The 20,568-nt window shown below is 50.2% G+C and overlaps 1 protein-coding gene across 5 annotated transcripts in view; it reads left to right on the forward strand.

Annotated features, from left to right (window-relative positions):
- The window catches only part of TGFBR3 (transforming growth factor beta receptor 3), a 210,501-nt gene that overhangs the window by 92,074 nt on the left and 97,859 nt on the right, over window positions 1–20,568 (forward strand). For 4 of the 5 annotated variants that reach the window (XM_021088720.2, XM_085020912.1, NM_001444391.1 and 1 more), the window contains 1 exon segment: window positions 2,251–2,435. In XM_021088720.2, the coding sequence (XP_020944379.2) occupies window positions 2,251–2,435 (185 nt within the window). 5 annotated transcript variants of the gene reach the window in all.

The raw sequence follows: 20,568 nt of genomic DNA on the forward strand, positions 1-20,568 counted from the left end.
GATAATTTCCCTGAGTTCTGAAATAGACTTGGCACACCGGGCAGGCTGTCTGCTTATAGGACCGCAGTGCGGCGGCAGGAGTGCCTGCTTGTGACCTGTGTTTGCATTTGCAACTCGGGCTGTCATCCTGGAGGGACTTGTCTTGTGTAGACGTCAGGAGGAACCAACTGGAGTGCATTCAGGCCTTTGATCGGCTTTCATCTGGAAGGCTGTGGTTGAGAATATGCCATGGTGTTCTGTCTCCAGGGCGCGATGGGGACAATACCAAGCTTACAGAGGTGTGTGAGGTTTAAGTGTCGCCACTTCCTTCTTGTTTCTGGATGGCCCTCTATCAGTTCAGCTAATGGACATCCCATTACTGTCCAGTCTGTCTCCCACGTTAGCTCCTCACAACCAAATCCAGGTCCCTAATCACCAATCAGAAAGGGGGCATTTTTTTTTTTTTTAAAGCTCAATGATTTTTTGAGCATCTCGTGCAGGTGGGGCGCTCTGGTGGGTGCTTGAGGATACAGAGAGAGTGACCCAGAGCTCCCAAGGAGCTCACACTGGACTGGCAAAGACAGACATGTGCACTGGTGGTTACAGTGCAGAAAATGCGACAGCAGAGGGGGCAGAGACGTTACAGGGGACAGAGGAAGGGGTGTTGGTTATAGGCGTGGAGAAAGAGCAGGAAAGGCTTTGGGAAAAAGGAAACAAGCTTGGATGAAGACATGGAGTTGAAACCTTTAAGCCACTTGGGCTTTGCTGGAGGCGGGAGGGCTGAGGCCAAGAGACAGGATGATCAAGAAAGGCCTTGTGGGAGTTCCCGTCGTGGCACAGTGGTTGACGAGTCTGACTAGGAACCATGGGGTTGCGGGTTCGATCCCTGGCCTTGCTCAGTGGGTTGGGGATCCAGCATTGCTGTGAGCTGTGGTGTAGGTTTTAGACGCGGCTCAGATCCTGTGTTGCTATGGCTGTGGCAAAGGCCGGCAGCTGCAGCTCCAAGTAGACCCCTGGCCTGAGAACCTCCATATGCCATGGAAGTGGCCCTAGAAAAGGCAAAAAGACCAAAAAAAAAAAAAAAAGAAAGGCCTTGTGTACCAGGCTAAGGGCACAGGCTTTATTCACGGGCCACGTGCCCAGAGATGGGAGGCGTAGGTCTTGGCATTTGGAATAACCCTTCAGTGAGGACCACCCCGCGTTAGGTGAAGGCAGTTGTAGGACTTGAGACCAGAGACGCCTTTTAGGAAGCTCTGCAGTCGTCCAGGGACAGAGACAGTGAGGGCGGATGGAAGTAGAGTCGGGGGTGGGGGGATGGCTGGATTTGGGATTGCAGTTCTGGTTGATTAGAGGGAGGGAGAATGAGCAAGCAGGAGGTGGGTATGACCAGGCCTCTACTCTTTGTGAGGCTCTGCTCATGTCCTGCCCCTCTCGGCGGGGGGGGGGGGGGGGTCTTTCTGTCCACGCCCCAACTGCTGGTGCCCCTCTGGCCCCAGTTGCCTCTGCTCCGTTCATCTTGCTTTTGTATGTTCTTAAGTTTGTTTGGCTTTTCCCTAAGAAGGGGAAGCTCTTAAAAGGTAGGATGTGCATATTCTGCTTTTTGGGGTGCAGTGTTAGGTATTGAATGTTACTTATGCATAATATTATGGGGGCTTGGGAATAACTTCTTCCATTGAACTCTGGCTTTCTTCTGAGAAGGAAAAATTGAACACCAGTGTCAATGGGAGGCTTCCTTCATCCAGAGGAATTCATTCGTGACCTGTGTGTCTCAAGAAGGCATTTATTTATGTATTTATTTATTTATTTATTTTGTCTTTTTGCCATTTCTTGGGCCGCTCCCGCGGCATATGGAGGTTCCCAGGCTAGGGGTCCAATCGGAGCTGTACCCACCGGCCTACGCCAGAGCCACAGCAACGCGGGATCCAAGCCGCGTCTGCGACCTACACCACAGCTCACGGCAACGCCGGATCGTTAACCCACTGAGCAAGGGCAGGGACTGAACCCGCAACCTCATGGTTCCTAGTCGGATTCGTTAACCACTGCACCACGACGGGAACTCCTCAAGAAGGCATTTAAACAAGCGGATACACGCCCCGATCATCCCAAAGGAACTGAAGAGATGGGGGTTTTTAAGGAATAGACTCGCACTTTTGTCATTTAGTTCCGGAAACAGCTTACCTGGAACGGCGCCTCTGGTGGGTTGGCACATCACCCAGGACAGTGCATTCAATTGTGGTCCAATTAATTTCGTGTTTGTGGTTCCCTCGGCAGGTCCAGAGCCTGGCGTCCAGTGTGCGCTGTCGCCTGTCAATGCCTCCCACCCGGTCCAGGCCTTGATGGAGAGCTTCACCGTCCTGTCGGGGTGTGCCAGCCGGGGCACCATGGGGCGGCCACAGGAGGTGCACGTCCTGAACCTCCGCGCCGCCGACCAGGGGCCCGGGCAGCCGCAGAGCGAGGTAGGCGCAGGTGCCAGCTTTCTGCCCTCTGCCCCTCTGGATCTGTAATGTCCCTTTTCCGAAGGAAGAGTCCTTTTCTTCCCTGCTGGGTGTCGCGAGGATGCTCACGTATGAACGTAAACGGGGAGGAGGACACAAAAGTACCCTCGAGAGAGAGAAGGATGTCAGATCATCCAGAAGCCTCGCTCTCTGGGCTGGGCAACTCTGGGGCTTCGCGCTGGAGAGGTTTCTCAGCTTTTCACCTCTCCTGCCCCACCCCCACCCCACCATTGGAAGGGTTGTTTTTAAGAATTGCATTTTTTCAACATGGTGGTGAAAAAACAAATAAGGTGCCATTTCTTTGTTATTATCAAATGTCTGTCCCATTTCCTGCTGTGCCCCGTCTTTCTTCTTTCTTGGCTTTGTCTCGTGAGCCTATTGCTCCTGCAGGATGGGTCAGGGGCCAGACTCTGGAGTAAGGATGGCGGTACCTTGTATTTGCATGGAGATGCCCTGGGGGCGGGTAGCTCTGTCTGCTCTCCAGGCAGCTTCTGGAAGATGGAGGTGGCCTTGGTGGTGGTGATGCTCAGAGAGCCTCGGTCTTTCTTCTGTCCTGGGCTCGGTCTGAAGCACCCAGAAACGTGCTCCCTGAGGTCCTGTTACTGTCCCATGTTCCAGGGGACAGCCAGGTACAAAGCTAACTCACCTGCTCAAGGTCATTACCTTAAGAGAGAAGTGGCCTCCTCTCTCTTGTGGCTCAGAAATGACCTGGGTTGTGGCTAATGAGCTCTTCTTTTTACGATAACACACAGTTGTCGCTCTTTCTGCTTTTAAGCTTCTGGGTCAGAAATGTTATCACTCAGGTAGTATCCCTCTGGGGAGAGAGAAACCACAAAAAACCCTGATCCCAGAGAATGTAGAAAATCTAACGGAGCGTGGAATTTATCTTGGGGTTTCGTTCTGGTCAAGAACGTTAATTTCCAGAACCATTTGTTGCTGTGCCTCAACCACTCTTTGTTTTGAAGGGGGTGGGACTAGGAGAGGCGAGGGGTCCAGAAGGACGAGGAAACTGATTTTAATCTTGTGCAGAGTTGGCTCATTTCAAAGACGGATCATCGCATTCTTCCAGCCATGCTGGAAATTATTGTTAATACTCTTGGTCGCTTGTCAGTGTTGCTGCAGCACATATTTCAGGTCGGATTTCTTTAGCCCAGTAATGCCTCTTTAATTCTTAACTGATGGGGGGAGAATTTGTGGTGGGAGGGAAGGGAGGAAGGAGGAAGTGCAGTTCCTATGAAGCATTGCTGACTCCAGCGATTCTTGAGCAGCAATAATTATTCATTTTATATATGCTCTCTCAGAGGAGCTGAGAAAGAAAAGCAAAGCCAAGCTATTACCGAGGCAGCCACGGGAGAAATTCCGTGTGTTAAATTGTGCGGAGTGTGTGTTGATTCTGCAAAGATTCACCTAAGACTCTGTGGAAGCAGAGGAATGACAGCCGGACTCTCCCCCATCGGTAGTCACTGTGTCAGATCAAAATAGCCAGGGTGGCACCGAGGGTGCTCACGGTTAGTGGGGATCAAGGACATGGTGTGTTCAGTGAGGAAGTGAAGAAAGCGGGCACGTCAGGCATGATCCCTCAAACGTGGTTAAAAACCCGGGCATATGCCTCCCCCTTCAGTATTTGTGTACGGATATATGATTTGGGGTTAGTGCTTTGCAGATATTTCTGAGATCAGGCACCTGAGGGAAATTGCCCTCTTTCCTTCGTTGAGGGGCTTGACGCAATTAGATGGTTGTACTTCAGTCTTGTTTGCAAACAAGATGGGACACGTGGTCTTTGGCACTTCGCTCTGGCTCTGAGCTCCTCTCGTTCGGTCGCCCGGGAGTGTGAAGATGCTCTCGGAGCACTAGGGCCCTGGCAAAGAGAGAAAGGAGCAGAGTCGGCATGTGGACGGTGAGCCGGGGATGGGGAAATACGATAGCTCTCTTCACCTTCCTCCCCGTGACTGCGGAGACACAGTAGGGCAGCCACGCCAACCCCGCTGAACAGTCATCTGAACTAGACGACCCCGGGATTCTACCCCGAAGTACATACCCAAGGGGAAGGAAAACGTGTCCCCACAAAAACGTGTCCGTGGATGTTCGTGGGAGCGGAAGAGAGGGAGCAACTCGGACGTCCATCAGCTGAGGAGTGGATGAAGCCACGCAGCCTGGGCATCCGGTGGAGGTTATTCGGCAACAAAAAGGAATGAAACACGCAGACGGGCTGCAGCCTGAAAATGTTATGCTGAGTGAAAGAAGACAGACGCAGAAGACAGATCCTGCCTGACTCCATATGTATGAAATGTCCAGAACAGGCAAATTTAGAGGGATAGAAAGTAAACCAGAGGTTGTTGGGGGAAAAAGAGAGAAATGGGAGCTGACTGTTCATAAGCACAGAGTTTTATTTGGGGGGAGGGAACAGAAAGGTTCTAAAATTACAAACTGTGGTGATGGTTTCACAATTGCATGTGAATATACGGAATACCAGTGGTAAATGTGAATATACTAAAGACCATTGAATTGTACTTGAAATGGGTGAATTTGATGGCATGTGAATTTGATCTCAGTAAAGTTGAGATTCAACCTCATTCTAATTACCCATAAAATTTACCTTAACTGTATCTATTTTTTTTTGAAAACGAAGATGGCTTCCTCCTCCAACCTAAACCCACCCAGCTCTTTTTTGCTGATATTCTCAGTGGATAAGTTGCTTTGGGTAGAGATGCTATTATGTATGGTCTGTGCTAAAAAACATCCCAACCACTTGGCTCTAGGGGGGTATTAGTGGGAGGACCAGAGGCAGCCTTTGCGTGCGTCTCTACCAAATATTAAGGGCAAATATTTTTCGAGATGAAATGATAAATGTTGTTTATACAGGAGAAAAGAATGCCCTGCTGGCTCCAGGCCATAACTGCTTTGACTCCTGTGACCGAGGCAGTTGTTTGTCATAAGGTCCTCCTTCCATGCGAGGGGATCACTAAATCAACCCCCCCCACCCCACCCCACCCCCGGCTTGTTATTGGTGCAGATCAGCATTCAGATCTCTTATAAATCACCCCTTCTCACTGAATTCCTACCCCCCAGGCGCCTTAAGTCTCCCAGCAGAGGAGAGGCTGCAGCTTTTCCTGTGGGGAGGAGGTGACAGAGCCTACACCTGGAAGGAATAACGCCGCAGGTTGACCGACTTTGGGGAAACAGTTACGATTAAGTTAGATAAACAATTTGCTGGGCCATCAGGGAATTTGCATCAGAAACATACTTGCTGCAATAACAGACCCCACACCCTCGGTGCCAAAGCGTGGTTTTGCCGTTGACCTGCCTGCTGGGTTCTCCTCAGGACAGACTTGTAGTTGGGGATTTTCCATTCGAGCCCACACCTCTCATGGGTGACCATCGGTTTGGGAAACGACAGCCCTGGAAGTGAGCAGGAAACGGGAAGAGGACTGAGGAAGGCGGAAGAGGATAAATAGCCCTGAGAGTTCAGCCTCGTCGTCTAGAATAAGGGAGCAGGTGTCATCGTTTTCATTCTCTAAAAACCAACACCCCGGTGCCCTTTAACGGCAAAGTCCCCCCCGCCCCCCGCTTCCTTCCCTGTCCTCTCCCTCGACCCCCACCCCACCCTGCCCCAGTCTGGTCCCTCTGGGTGTTTCCCGATTCCTGAGAAGGGTTACACACCGCTGATGGCGTGTTAACAGATACATACTTTCCTTAGTTGCTGGAATGGCAACAATTTTGTGTCCTCTCCTCTAATTTTTATTGTGACCTGCTTTTTTTGTTGTTGGAGATGCTGCTTTTCTCTTTGCCGTGCAACTGCTTGGTTATTAGGAAAAGCCCTTAGTTAGCAGCATGTGTGTGTATAAAAGATATGGGCGTTTAAATTTATGTATTTGTTTTGACCTTAAAGAAGTGACTGTTTATGGGCGTGCCAGCGATTGGCTGGAGAGGTGCAGTGAGCATCTGGGAGGACCCACTGCCATGGGAAGGGGGCCAGGTTTAATAATTTGATCCTCACCCGGCAGAAAGCTCAGAATCCTTCATTCTTTATGTATTTACTTATTCTCTGCTTCATTCCAAAAAAAAAAAAAGGATTTGGGATGGGCTTCTAACAATAGACATTCCAACAGTGTAAGCAGAAATGCAAAACGAGGACAAAAGGGAGATGTAGGTTGTTAGAAAAGTGTCGTTTGTTAGCCGTACGGGTTAATGGGGTTGGTATGTGGAATTTGAAATTTGGCTCCAAGCTTCTTGGCGGGCAGGGCCATTTGGGATGTGCGGTTAATCACACATGTGGCTGCAACTCACTTTTACTTTGTCCCTTCTTGGAGGACTGTGGCATAAGCTTGTCCCTTTCTTAGTTCTGTTTGAGGGCAGGAGAGACCACAGTTGGGAAACAGAGAAGGAAGTAAACACATCTCAAAGGCTCACTGTTCTGCTGGCCTCTTAAAAGCTGCCTGACGCCTGGAATAACAGTAACAGCCACAATAGTGGGGGTGGCGACGTGCCTGCTCGGGCCGGCCACCTGCCTGGCACTTGCGTGGTCTCTGGCCATCCTCAAGGTCAGCCTCACTGGGAGGGAGCCTTAGGCAGGTGGTACGGTGGCCCCCGGGCGTGGAGCCCGCCTCTGAGCCGGCGCTGCTGGACTCTGCAGTCCCAGCCTTTCCCACACTTGAGTCCACGTCCCTTCCACCTTGAGCTCCCACCTTGCTCCTGGTGCTACGGAACCTGCCAACCTGTCCCGCTTGACTCTACCTGTTACCTGAGCCAGCACATCTCCCACGGAAGGTCCGGGTTTCCTGCACATGCTTGTGTCGCTCTTTCTGATGCTCAGCGTTCCTTTTCATTCCCTTCCTTGTGGCTTTGGGGCCGTATGTCGGGGGTTTCGTGTGTGGCATTGTCTCTTTCTTTTCTCCTTTCGGGCGGGCGTTGAAGAGGGTGGCGTCTAGTGTCAGGGATTATAAAGGCAGGGCTGAGCTCAGGTGCCCTCGCGCTCCGGGGGGTCTTAACCCGCCCTAAACGCCCCCTCCCGCCTGGGTTTTGATCACGTCCCGCCCCCTGCCAGTTCTGACCCCAAAGAAGGCTTTCAGCTTTTCACAAAGATAACTCACCTGTCCTCTCTAGTAATCCACGGCTGGTCACCGAACTTGTTGAGCTGCGTGATCAGGGAGGCAGACACGTTCAGGGCTCTTCCTGCCGGGGGTGAAATGCAGGAGCTTCTGGATGCGGACTTTGCCTTCTGAGCCCACATCTTTTTTGCTTGCTTTGAGCCATCTGGCCCTTTAGGGAGTAAGTGGTTTTGAGATCCCTCCTACGTGCCTACTTACCTAACTATCCTTACAACTACCTACCTGTTTATCCTTACCAGCTACCTATTTACCTAACTATCCTTACTAACTACCTACCTATCTGTTTATCCTTACCAACTACCTACTTACCTTTTTATCCTTACTGACTACCTTCTTACCCATCTATCTATCCTTACTAACTACCCACTTACCTACTTATCCTATAGCCACAAAATTACTGGGCGGACAGCTTCTCTCTCCCTCCCCACTCCCCGCAGTGACTAAAATACACACAGAACGGTGCGGGGGTGGGCGATGGGTGCGAGTCTTACCTTCGCTCATCCCCACTAAAAGAACCGATCCAAAATTTCGAGGCTGGTTTTTTTGGCGAGCCCGCCTATTTCTGAGAGCAGAAATAGCCAATGCCCGCCAGCACAGGCGCATCTTCCTTCTCTTAGCTGGGCCCTTCCCCTCTGCTCTTGTTCAGCAGGGACTCCCCAGTGCTGGTCCTGTGTATGTGCTGGCCAAACGCCCAAGCAAACTCCAGGCTCTTTATGTTTCAGAGATGTTACAGGTGGCAGGTGCCAAGCAAGTGTGAAAGTAGACCCCTCGCACACAGACACTGTGTATTAGGGAAATTCAGTTACTGAATAATACCTTCCGGGCGTAAACACTGCCTGGGGTCTGTCTAAATGGCGCTTGTTTTGGAAGTCACTCTGCCCCACAGGTAAGGTTACCTCTGAACCGGCCCATTCGTCACAGGCCTACAGCAGGTTGAGCAGGAGGTTGCGCGGACCACAGGCCCATGTCTCTGAAAAGGCGTTTCTCTCTCTGTGCCTTCTCCTCTCTCTCCTTTGTGCTCCCTCAGCCTCTCTCCTCTTCTCTCTCCCCTCCTCCTTCCTCCATGCCTTTGAGCATTGCTGTGGCCATTATGTCATTAACTTGAAAGGCAGCTGAATCCGACTTGTCGACTTGTCGTAGCTCAGCATGAATGAACCCAACTAGTATCCATGAGGATGCAGGTTCGATCCCTGGTCTCGCTCAGTGTGTTAAGGATCCAGCGTTGCCGTGAGCTGTGGTGTAGGTTGCAGACGTGGCTTGGATCTGATGCTCCTGTGGCTGTGGTGCAGGCAGGCGGCTGTAACTCCAGTTTGACCCCTAGCCTGGCAACCTCCATTTGCTGCAGGTATGGCTCTAAGAAGACCAAAAAAAAAAAAAAAAGAAAAAGAAAAAAAGAAAAAGACGTGTCCTTTGGCTTGAAGCTGCTCAGTACGGTTTAAATGATGAGACTGTCCTGGGCAGCACAAAGGTGCCAGGCCAGGACTGGACAGAGGAGCCGGCTTGGGGGCCACGAGGCAGCCAGACCTCTGGTGGCTGTTTCCACAGAGGACAGTGCAGGCCAGGTTGAAGTAGTCATGGATGGTCCCTAACACATTGGGTCAAGAGGTCCAGGCTGCAGCTACAGCTAACTCTCGAATAAGAACGCTCCAGAAACCCCTGTCTTGGAACTTTAGAAACAGTGAAGGCAGAAGCAGAGTGATAATAGTCAACATTAAGATTTAGCAAACACATTAGGACATAAGAAGTGAAGAAGTGGAGTTCCCAGAGTGGCGCGGCGGAAACGAATCTGACTAGCATCCATGAGGTTGCGGGTTCGATTCCTGGCCTTGCTCTGTGGGTTAGGGATCCGGCGTTGCTGTGAGCTGTGGTGTAGGCGAAAGCTCGGCTCAGACCCTGTGATGCTATGGCTGTGGTGTAGGCCTAGCCTGGGAGCCTCCAGATGCTGCAGGTGCGGCCCTAAAAAGATGGGGAGGTGGGAGAGAAGTCAAGAAGTTACAATGTTCCTACCAACACTGTCTGGCCCCTTGGCTCAAACCCTGCCATCCATCACAGGGACGGCCAGCTGCTGTCACACTGCCCTAGGAAAGCACAACCCTCTGCCCGCAGGGGGATTCAGCCCGCTTGGACTCTGCCTGTTTAGCCTGAGGCAATGCTGGCTGGGAGCTGACAGATTGGAAAGGCCTCTCCTGTTACTGCCTCTTTGCCAGGCTGGAGAAGAGACAGCCTTAGCACCCTCTAAAATGTGTCCCCCAGCAGATTTCCCAGCCGGTGTGGTGGGAAAAAAAAACCTCTTTACAGAGGTTGGGGTTTGCCCTCCTCATCCATCTTCTGTGGCCGTGGTGACTTCTCTTTCAAAAATTGTATAATTTCCCCAAAATGCTGTTAGACAGTGTTTCTATAGGAGCACCCTCTACATGCGAAAGTGTGACTTTTTGCTCTCAGAACTTTTTGGAGACCATTTTAAAAAGCAGTCGAGGGAGTTCCGTTGTGGCCCATGAGGATGTAGGCTCCATCCCTGGCCTCGCCCGGTGGGTTAAGGATCTGGTGTTGCCGTGAGCTGTGGTGTAGGTCACAGACGCGGCTTGGATCCTGCATTGCTGTGGCTCTGGTGTAGGCCAGTGGCTACAGCTCCGATTCAGCCCCTAGCCTGGGAACCTCCATATGCCACAGGGGCAGCCCTGCAGCGCAAAAATAAAACAAAAATAAAATAAATAGAAAAGCAGTTGACCAAAGTAAGGAGCAGGTCTGCAAATCGGAGCCCCAGACGTGCGGATTGGGCACACGCCCAGTTTGTTTTGTGTTGCAGAATATCGAGGTAGCCAACTTGTATTTCCTTGTTTCCATTGCTTATTTGTTATCCTGACATTTTGTTGGAGAATGGCAATTTACTGCTAGTACCTTTGATTTAAATTCTCAGATTCTGGAGTTCCCGCTGTGGTGCAGTGGGCTAAGGATCCTACGTTGCTGCAGCTGCAGCTCAGGTTGCTGCTTCAGTTTGGATCCGATCCCAGGCCCAGGAACTTCTGTGGGCCATGGGTGCTGCCAAACACCAAACCAAACCAAAATTCAGATGCTGCAGATGTATTTCTGATACTACTTTCCAGCATTACCCGCACTGCGTTTTCCAACTACCTCCCTGAAAATTAGACGCATGTGTAATTATTTCCCCCCCCACTGCAGTGAAGAGGCCGTGCATGAACTTGGCCCTCTCTGCTGCATCTTCCTTCCCTCTTCTTGCCCACAACTTAGATGGCGCGTCTGTGCGTCCCGCCTTTGCCTTCTTTCCTCTCTGCAGCCTGCCCTCTCTCTCCTTGTCTCTGGGGATGCCCTTTTGACCAACTCGTGGGATGCTGGGGCTGGGGAGGTGCCCTCGAGACAGTGCAGTCCTCATGGCAGCGCCTCCCCAGACTTTCCCCAGGCTTCCTGTGTAGAGTTCCAGTCGGGGCTCCAGGGCCCCCTGCCTCTCTCGTCCTCCCTCAGGTGCCCATGCTGTGCTCTGGGGGGGAGGGGGTGGCTGCCAGCCTCGGGCAGAGGGCTGAGCTCAGCGCTGTCACCTCCCAAGCCTGCGGCTCTGGGCGAGTCACTTCATTCTCTGCGCCCCAGGCTCCTGTCTGTAGGTGGAGAGGCTAAGAGTGTCTTTTTGGAGGGTTACTAGGGCTGAGAGAAGGCTCTGGGGCCGTAGGGCTGGCGTGTATGCCAGGCACACGGGGCACCTTCACACACTAGCTCTTCTTCTCATCTCTGTGCAGCCTTCCTAAGCCTGTCTTCTCCCCATGCTGGGGTGTCCAGCCTACCCCCTGTCCCATCAGTGGCTCTGCTACCATCCGTCTCGGGACTTCGGAAGCATCTTGGACTTGGCCATTCACTCGAAGCCTGTGTTTGCTCAGCCACCGCTTTTCTTCCTGCTCCTCTGAAATCTCCCCCGTGTCTGTGCTCCTTTCCTCTCACCTGCAGCCCCTTTACTGGTCTCCTGGGACAGGTGCCTTCACCACGAGGCCCTGGCTCTTTCTGTCCGGCCTGTGGACGGCTTCATAGACCTGCCTTTCTCGAAAGAACTCTCCTGTAATTGATTGCTTGGGGCCCTCCCCTACAGACGCGTTCAGTGAGTTACGCCCTGAGACCTACTGTGTCCTCGGCGGGCGCGCTGGGGCTCCCTCCTCATCTTCACATCCTGCGCATCATGGGCATTGAGGGAGAATAAAGTTAATGCAGTGTGACAAATAATAGGACCATTATTTGTTATAAAATTAACAGTAATTTGCAGGCGCCCAACAGAGGGAGTGGCGATTCCACCTGCAGGTGAGGGAGGGGGGCTGAGAAGAGAGCATCAGGCGAAAGGCTTGAAGGTCAAGTGGAAGCGCAGGGAGGCTCCAGGCGACACGAAGGGAAGGGCGGGACCGTGTGCAGAGGCAGATCCTTCCTTGTCCACAGTGTGGCTGGGGTACACACCAGGGAGTGGCAAACCGTGGGCCACTCCTGCCTGGTGCTTATTTTCGTAGGTATGTCATTTCCGTACCCTAAAGTTCACCTGTTTACCGCATGCAAGCCAATGGTTTTCAGTGTGTTTATAGAGTTGTGTGACCCCCACCACAATCTAATTTTAGAACATTTTTAGCACCCCACATCAGCCCCGTAGCAAGCACTCCCCATTCCCCAGGTTCCCACGCCTGCCCGAGGCCACCACTAATCTACTTTCTTTATAGATTTGAAATTCTGGACATTTTAAGAAAGTGGAACTGTGCAATATGGGTGACTTCTAAGCCTGGCTTCTCTCAGCATAATGCATTTGAGGGTTCATCCGTGCTGTCACATGTGTTAATTATTTCATCCTGTGTTATTGCTGAATAGTATTCTTTTGGATGGCGAGAGCATATCTTGCTTATCCATTCATCAGTCTGATGCCCGTTTTTGTAAGTAAAGTTGTTTTTCGGAGGGGGGGAATAAATACCATTTTATGGGCACCTAGCCATGTCCGTTTGTTTATCTGTCGTCTGTAGCTGCTTCCTCAGGACAGTGGAAGAGTTGAATAGGGTACGAAGACTAACAGAGCCCCAAATATTTACAGTCTGGCCATTGGCAGATAAAGCTTGCCCAGCCCTGGCGTAGAAGATGGGGACGGCGACGGGGACCGTGGTGGGAGGGCTGGGGTCTGCAGGGGAGATGAGGCTGGAAAGGCTGCACGAGTCAGGATCTGGACTTAATCCTATGCATCAAGTGTTTCTCCAAGTGTGTGTGGTATGTGACCCCTGCCTCTGAATCCTGGGGAAACGCTTGCGTGCAGATTCCGCAGCCTTGGCCCTGACCTTTCAGTGGAACCATTGCCCACAGCTTTTTCTTGATGCCGCCTGAACCGCTTTCTTAACTCTGTCCATCCGGCCGCGGTAGAAGCCCACGCGTGAGTCTGAACGCTCTGGCGATCCCTCTCCTGACTGCTTTGTCCTCCTCCATCTCCCTCTTGTCTAAACGTTGCTCTGAGTCCCCTGCCTCCCCCACCACAATCTGCACTTCCGCCGGGTCCGAGAGTATATGGTTTCTCGTGGTATGTGCTCTCGAATCACGGGGGTTAGTTTGCATGCTCAGCTGATGCGTGGGCTTCGTGAGGGCAGGAACCACGCTGGACCCTTTTGCATTTTGATACTGGGCTTTTGCATGATGCTGAGGGGGTTATTTAAAGTGTCGTCTTAGGAGTTCCCATCGTGGCTCAGTGGTTAACAAACCCAACTAGGAACCAAGATGTTTCGGGTTCAATTCCTGGCCTCGCTCAGTGGGTTAAGGATCCGGCGTTGCCGTGAGCTGTAGCAGATGCAGCTGGGATCCCGTGTTGCTGTGACTGTGGTGTAGCTCCGATTGGACCCCTAGCCTGGGAACCTCCACATGCCGCGGGTGCGGCCCTAAAAAGCAAATAAAATAAAATAAAGTGTCACCTTCAAGGAGTCCCCATGTGGCTCAGCGCATCACGGATCCGGCATCATCATGCAGTGGCTCGGGTCGCTGCTGCGGTGCAGGTTTGATCCCTGGCCTGGGGACGTCCACGTGCCACGGGTGTGACCAAAAAAAGGAAAAAACAAAGTGTCACTGTAGGTCTTCGTAAATTACTCCCCGTTTCCACAGTGTACTTTGATTTGATTTCATTGCATCAGTGGACTTGACATTGTGTTCCAGGCCCCTCCGAAGTGCTGAGGCCGAGCAGGTACCCTCCACTTTGTATCAGTGTGTTGAGTGATTTTCCTACTGAAGACTCATGCTACTCACTGCATCTACCTTCCTCAGATCTGTTTCCGTCTCTCCCCAGCCCGTTTCTCCGTCTTTGTTGCATTTTCTTTTACTCGGAAGGATTTGAGTCCTCTGCTGGTATACTAGTTAGCCTTGCCCTCCGCGGGGCAAGAGCTATAAATGGTTTTTGACTCCATGCTGCTCCCCTGGGCAGCTCATTTGATCTGAGCCGGGTTTGCAGTTGGGCCACTGCGAATGATCTGTCCTCCTGCTGGAGGGGGTGATTCCCAGCCAATTCTTAATATCACTGGAATTAATTACCCTTGATGCCTCCAATTGAAAGAGGACATTTGCTGGACCGTGTATCGTTAACTACTTAATAACGCGATTTTTAAAAATTGTGTGTTTCTTTTTTGCTCAGCGAGCCCTTAAAATATCCCTGCCTGGATAGTAATTTGTTCCCTGTTTCATGTGGCTTTTTCCTTTGTTTACTCTGGACTCAAGTCTTTGTAGCTTGTTTTCTAAGTCAGCTCAAAAGTTGCTGGTCATTGGATTTGGCAGCCTTTTTAAGCTTTACCCACCAGAACCCTACAGGAAGTTGTGTGTCGGCCAGAAGAGTCTGTTTATTTAGAGCATGGTGTCCAGCAGAAGCAATCCATTTATGAGGGTCTGGTCTTAAAGACACAGGGCTGTGACTGTTGGAAGGGCTGCTGCTCTGGCTGCCATTGTACTTGTGTGTGCTGTGCCTTCTCTCCAGGCTGCTAGGGCCCCTCAGCGAGACGGCCGGCTAATTAAAACAGTCCTGTCCCTGAAGCTCCTTGGCCTTGTCTGAAATGCTAAAATGTCAACGTCCAGATGCTGGATGGCCCTTTCAGACTCCTCAGAGCAAGATTCATTTTTTAAAAACCAATTGTCTTTTATAAGCTTAGCACCGTTTTTCTAGTATCCTGGTGGGATTTTGCTCCCAGGAGGGCCGTCCTGACTTAAAATTTCAAAACAGAGTTCCCGTTGTGGCTCAGTGCGTTAAAAACCCAAGTAGCATCCCTGAGGATGCGGGTTTGATCCCTGGCCTGGCTCAGTGGGTTAAGGATCCCACGTTGCGGTGAGCTCGGATCCCCTGCGGCTGTGTCTGTGGTGTAGGCTGGCAGCTGCAGCTCTGATTCCACCCCTAGCCTGGGAACTTCATATGCCACAGGTGGGGCCCCAAAAAGATGAAGAAAAAAAAAAGTAAAAGAAAGAAGAAAAGAAAGCTAAACTAAAACTAAGGTGAAACAGCTGTACATTGAACTCCGGGCTGTGGTTTTTTGCCCACAGTCATTTGGAATTATCTGGATTCTCATCCAAGGCACCCTAGGACAGTACTTTCTATTCATGGCATTTTCCACCTGAACGAAGGAGTCCTTTGACTGAATCTAGAATTTGAACATTCTGTGGTGGAGGAGAGGCACATGGCAGGTATGATTTGGCTTCTTCTGAAGATGGATTGGATTAAATGTCACCAGGGGGGCCCCCCGTGAGCCAAGGAGAACGGCTGGAGGAGCCGGGATCACGCTTAGAGCCCTGTTCTTGCCTGGAGCCCAAATACTCCCTTGGGTACATTGAGGTTTAATTTCTGCTTGTTGACACAGGTGTACACTCACGTGATTCTTGTTGAATGTGCTCCCACCAGTTGGTGCGGTGGCCGCAGCCTTCACGTGCCCGCCGCTGGGCATGCTGCAGGTCGGCTCTCAATACCTGTGCACGGATTTAAAGGGCAGCCAGCCTTGGGATCTTAAGAGGTGAGCCCCCCACCAGTGTGGCCTCGCCCTTAGGGCTGTGGGCATGTCTGCAGGTGCCTTGGGAGAGGGGACAGGGAGATGTGGCAGCTGCTGAAAGGACGGAGAGAGGAGGGGCAGGGGAAAAGGAGGCGGCGCGTCTCCGCTCCAGCCACGCTCCTGTCGCATCAGTGGCTAACAGGTGGATGTGTCGAGAGGTGGAGGTTCTGTGAGGTTTCTCCTCCTGAAGGCATTGCTTTTTCCCGAAGTCTTAGGTAAATTTAAAACTTAATGAAGTTAAAACGAATACCTTGCAGTTTCTCTCCTCCTCCTCTCAACCTCGAGTAGATAGATGTGCAGGCAGGATTGTCCTCGGGACTCAGGAGCCTCTGAAGATAAAGGGAGAAGCCCAAGTCTGTCTGGATGGGGACTATACCTGCTTTGCTGGGAGACACGTCTTCTTTGCTTGACACACTATGTCTCAAATGTGGGGGGCTTCCAAAATCAGAGGCGACTGGAGAGCTGCATTTTGGGGATGAGTCAGCCTCTGTCGTCTGCCCCTGAGGACTTTGGGGGTGCAATTTCCCTCCCCTATACGCTGGGCACCCCACAGTGTCATCGGGTGCTGTGGACCCAAGGGTTCTGCCTCTTCCCCAGTGTCGGTTCTTTCTGCTGAGCCGAGAGGCCTTTAGAGGCTCCGCTGCTGGCCCCTGATGGCTCTTTGTATGTCGTCAGTGTCGGTGTTGCCATTTGTTTTTGCTTCCTGCTTTCATAGGGGTTGAAGATTCCACTCTTTTCCCTTCTTAATAGATTCAGATAGTGAGAATCTAAATGAAACGGTCATAGTACCGTGGCGAACACGCATTCCCCTGAAAAGATCTTTTTTGTTCAGATTTAATGCTGTTAATATCTAATTCCCAGTGTTTTAGTTGGAAGCTGTTCCAATTTCCCAAATCATAAAATCTTTCAAAGCCGACTCCAAGTTACTTTTTCTTGATTCAGTTCGCCTCCTTGTTGCATTTTGTAAAAAGCCCATTTCCAAATAGGGAAATGACCTATGTTTATAAGAGACCCGAGTAGTAAGGACCCCCTGACTTGCGGCGAGTTTTTCTGATGTTTTTGGAGCCGCGTGCGGGGGCGGGGGGGGGGGGTGTTTCCTCCTCTTTCCCCATGTGTTCCCATGTGCGTTTCCTAAACACTTTCCCTGGCCTGGTACCATTACTGTGTATATGTCCTACATGTGTTTCCTATTTTTTATGACTCATGCTTACGGTACTCATAAAGGTTTATCCTTTATCTTGGCTCCGAGTAATGAGCCCACTTGCACATTTCCAGCGGAGATGTGGGTTGGGACTTTTGCATTTAATCCTGCAGAATAGGCCTCCTGAAAGCAAAATGTGCAGGAAGCATGACATAGTCATTGAAGGCTTTTCTTCTCCCTGGGGAAGTGGCCAGCTCTGTCTTTGTGACTTTATTAATTTGTGTTTTCCAGGTTTTCTCTTCTCTTTGCCCCTTCTAAGCCATTTCCCTGCTTATGAGCGAGCCCACCAGCGGGGGACTAGCTGGGACAGGTGCCTCTCTCCCTCCCCCTGCTGCTTCCTGTGGTAAAGGGTTTGGTGGGGGAGGAAATGGAGATAATTAAACTGAAATGGTATCTGTATTACATGTGGCAGCAAACACCAGCGGGTCTTCTTGGATTCAAACAAACATTCAGACCCAAGAGATGGTCACAGGCCACAGGTGGTTTCCGTCCACTAAAGGATGCGGGGAGTTCCCACCGTGGCAGAAGGAGGTCGATGGCGTCTCTGCAGCGCCAGCAAACACAGGTTCGATCCCCAGCCAGCACAGTGGGTTTAAGGATGCGGCGTTGCTGAAGCTGCAGCATAGGTTGTGACGGCTGCTAGGATCTGATCCCTGGCCTGGAGACAGGAAACTCCATATGCCGAGGGGTGGCCAAAAAAGACAACGGATGTAGGGCAGGGTAGCCTGGTCTTCCTCATGTTTGGGTGCCTGTGGCTGTCTATACATCAGTTCATACTGTTATCTGGAACTCTCCAATGGACGCTCAAATGCTAGATCTGCATGGTGTGTGTGTGTGTGTGTGTGTGTGTCTGTGTGTGTGTCTGTGTCTGTGTCTCTCTGTCTGTCTCTCCAATGGACGCTCAAATGCTAGATCTGCATGGTGTGTGTGTGTGTGTGTGTGTGTGTGTGTGTGTGTGTGTGTGTGTGTCTGTGTCTGTGTCTCTCTGTCTGTCTCTCCAATGGACGCTCAAATGCTAGATCTGCATGGTGTGTGTGTGTGTGTGTGTGTGTGTGTGTCTGTGTCTGTGTCTGTGTCTCTCTGTCTGTCTGTCTCTGTTTTGGATGCTTCATACCTTCCAGGAGCTAAAAAGCATCTCTATAGGAATAGTTTCCATGGTGCCCAGAAGGACATGCCCGGTTTACAAGAGTCTCTGCCCTCAGAGAAGCCCCTAAATCTCTCTTCCTGTCAGATATTTTTAATTTTTCTAATGCCTATACAATTTACCAATCAGGAGTACTTTTTCTTATAAACAAATTGTCTTTTATTATAGTTGACGTATTGTTTTAAATTAGGGCATAGAGAGATAAGAGCGTTAACACAAGATCAAATTCTCACGTGGAAAAGGAATAAATGTTGCCAATTCTTTGTCCACACCCGTGAATTTTATTATTCTTATTGTCATATATTCCTGACTAGGCTAAATAATGGCTCTCAAAGACATGCCCACACCCTAATCCCTAAAATCTGTGAATGTTACCATGGGAATATTCTATAGAAGAAGTTTTTGCAGATGTGGTTAATTGAAGGAATTGGAGGTGAGAAGAGTCCCCTGGATTATCCGGGTGGCCTCTGAATGCAACCACATGGGTCCTTATGAGCCCAAGATTTGATGTAGACAAAGAGGAGAAGCCCACGTGGCCGTGGAGGCAGGGACGGGAAGGATGGGCCCTGGAGCCACAGCTATGAGAAGCTGGGAGAGGCGAGGGATGGGTCCTCGCCCAGAGCCTCTGGAGATGCTGGTGTCTCTGCTGATGCCTTGATTTGGGCTCAGTAACACTGATTTTGGACATCTGGCCTCAGAACTATGGGAGAATAGTTTTCTGTTGTTTTAAGCCACCATGTTTCTAGTGATTTGTTACAGCAGCCACAGGAATTCAAATAAACCCTGTCTCAGCTTAGCTCGGAAGATGGTCTGGAGTTCCAGGCAGCCCTCCTGTCCCCATTTTGTCCACTCTTCTGTTCTCCATCTCTGTAAAGGGCACCATCACCCAGTTGCGAAGGCCAAAATCCTTGACATTATCCAGGACTTCCTGTTTTCTCAGATGGCACACCCAATCCTGTTTATTCTACCGTAAAAATATATTCAGAATCTGCCCAGCTTTGATCCCCCTCCAGTCTCCCCCCACCACCATCGCTGGTTTGAGCCAGGTCTTTACTCCGAGGCACAGGGGACCCCTAACCCAGGTCCCTTAAGAGCACAGGATCTGGAGCTAGGGTGCCTGTGCTGGAAGCCTGGTTCCATCTTTATGATGGAACCGGGCTTTTTAATTTTCCTCCTGTGAGGATAATAATAAGCATCTACCTTGTAAGGAGCCCAACAATGACACAGTTAAAATGTGTCAAGGGCTTAGAACAGCGGTTGGAATATAAAAGTACGCAGTAAAAGGAAGCTGCGGTCATTGTTCGCTGATAGGACCTATTCTCCACATGCGGCCTGAATGGTCCTTTAAAAACTCAAGTCCAGCCGCAAAATTCACCAGTTCAGCTTCCCGTGGGGGCTTCCCATTGCCTTTAGAATAGAATGCCCAATCCCCAGTGTAACTGTCACCCGTCTCCCACTGCTCTCACCATTTTGACCACGTCGCGGTGGTTGGCTCAGATGTCCCTCAGAGGCTCAGGGCGTGTTCCTGCTTCCCATCCTCTGCCCGGAACACTTCTTGGTTATTCAGAGGACTGGTTCCCTGCCCTCCTCCAGGCCCTGCCCAGCCATCCCCTCTATATCAAGGCCTTCACAGACCAGCCCATCTAAAATAACCCTACCCCCTGGCCCCCCACTGCCTCCAAACCCTGTTTTACTTTTTAAAAATAACTCCTATCACCACCCAATATTTATATTTTTTCCTAATATTTATATTAAAATGTATTTATTGTCTGTCCCTTCCATTAAAATATCCATGAGATATATTTTGTGCACTATCTCCGGTAATTAGAACATACCCAGCATGTAGTAAGCATTCAGTAACTATAGGTGAAATAAAGGTTTGAATGGACACGTGAATACCTTGATCATAACAGTTTAGCTTTATTAAATGAACAGAGTTAGACATTTTTTTTCTTTGGGAATTTCTTATATTAATTATATTTCCCGGAAAATCCAGTTATTGCTATTGCTATGTATGGTTCAGTTATAAAATAATCTTACCTGTAGACCCATGTGAGTCTCAGTGCCTTCGTTTGTCACTGTGAAGAGGTTGGGAAGATTGAAATCTAGTGTTTCCTTCAGTGTTCTTTTTTTTTTTTTTTTTTTTTTTTTTTTTTCCCTGCATCTACATTGAGAGTTAAAGGCATATTTTAAAAATATAGTTAGTCCAGGCCTCCAAAATGAAAAACAGCATAACTTGCATTTCGTAAAAAATACCGATTGAAAAGCAGAATGAAAGTGTTTCTGGAATTGTTAAACTAGAAAATACCCTTAAAGACACGCTCAGCCTCCAGTGGGTTAGGAACCACCTAATAGCTGAAATGTAAACGAACAAAATCTGATGTCTTATTGCTGTTCTTTAAATTATTTTTTTAAACCTGGATTAAGTAGGATTTACAGAGCAGGGGGCAAATCTGGCCTCCAGATACTTGGGAAAATGCTTTGGAGGGTGGAACTTGGAGTTCTCGAGGGCTTAGATCCTCCGGCCTTGCACAGTAGAACTTTCATGATTTTCCAAACAGCTCACTGTTTCCTCAGGACAGAGTACACACAGCGAATCTTTCTTCCTCTCCCT

The sequence above is a fragment of the Sus scrofa genome, chromosome 4 (genome assembly GCF_054392235.1).
Source record: "Sus scrofa isolate SSC_HxYL_T2T_F1_AM1 chromosome 4, Sscrofa_HxYL_maternal_Yorkshire_Landrace_v2.0, whole genome shotgun sequence".
NCBI lineage: Eukaryota > Metazoa > Chordata > Mammalia > Artiodactyla > Suidae > Sus > Sus scrofa.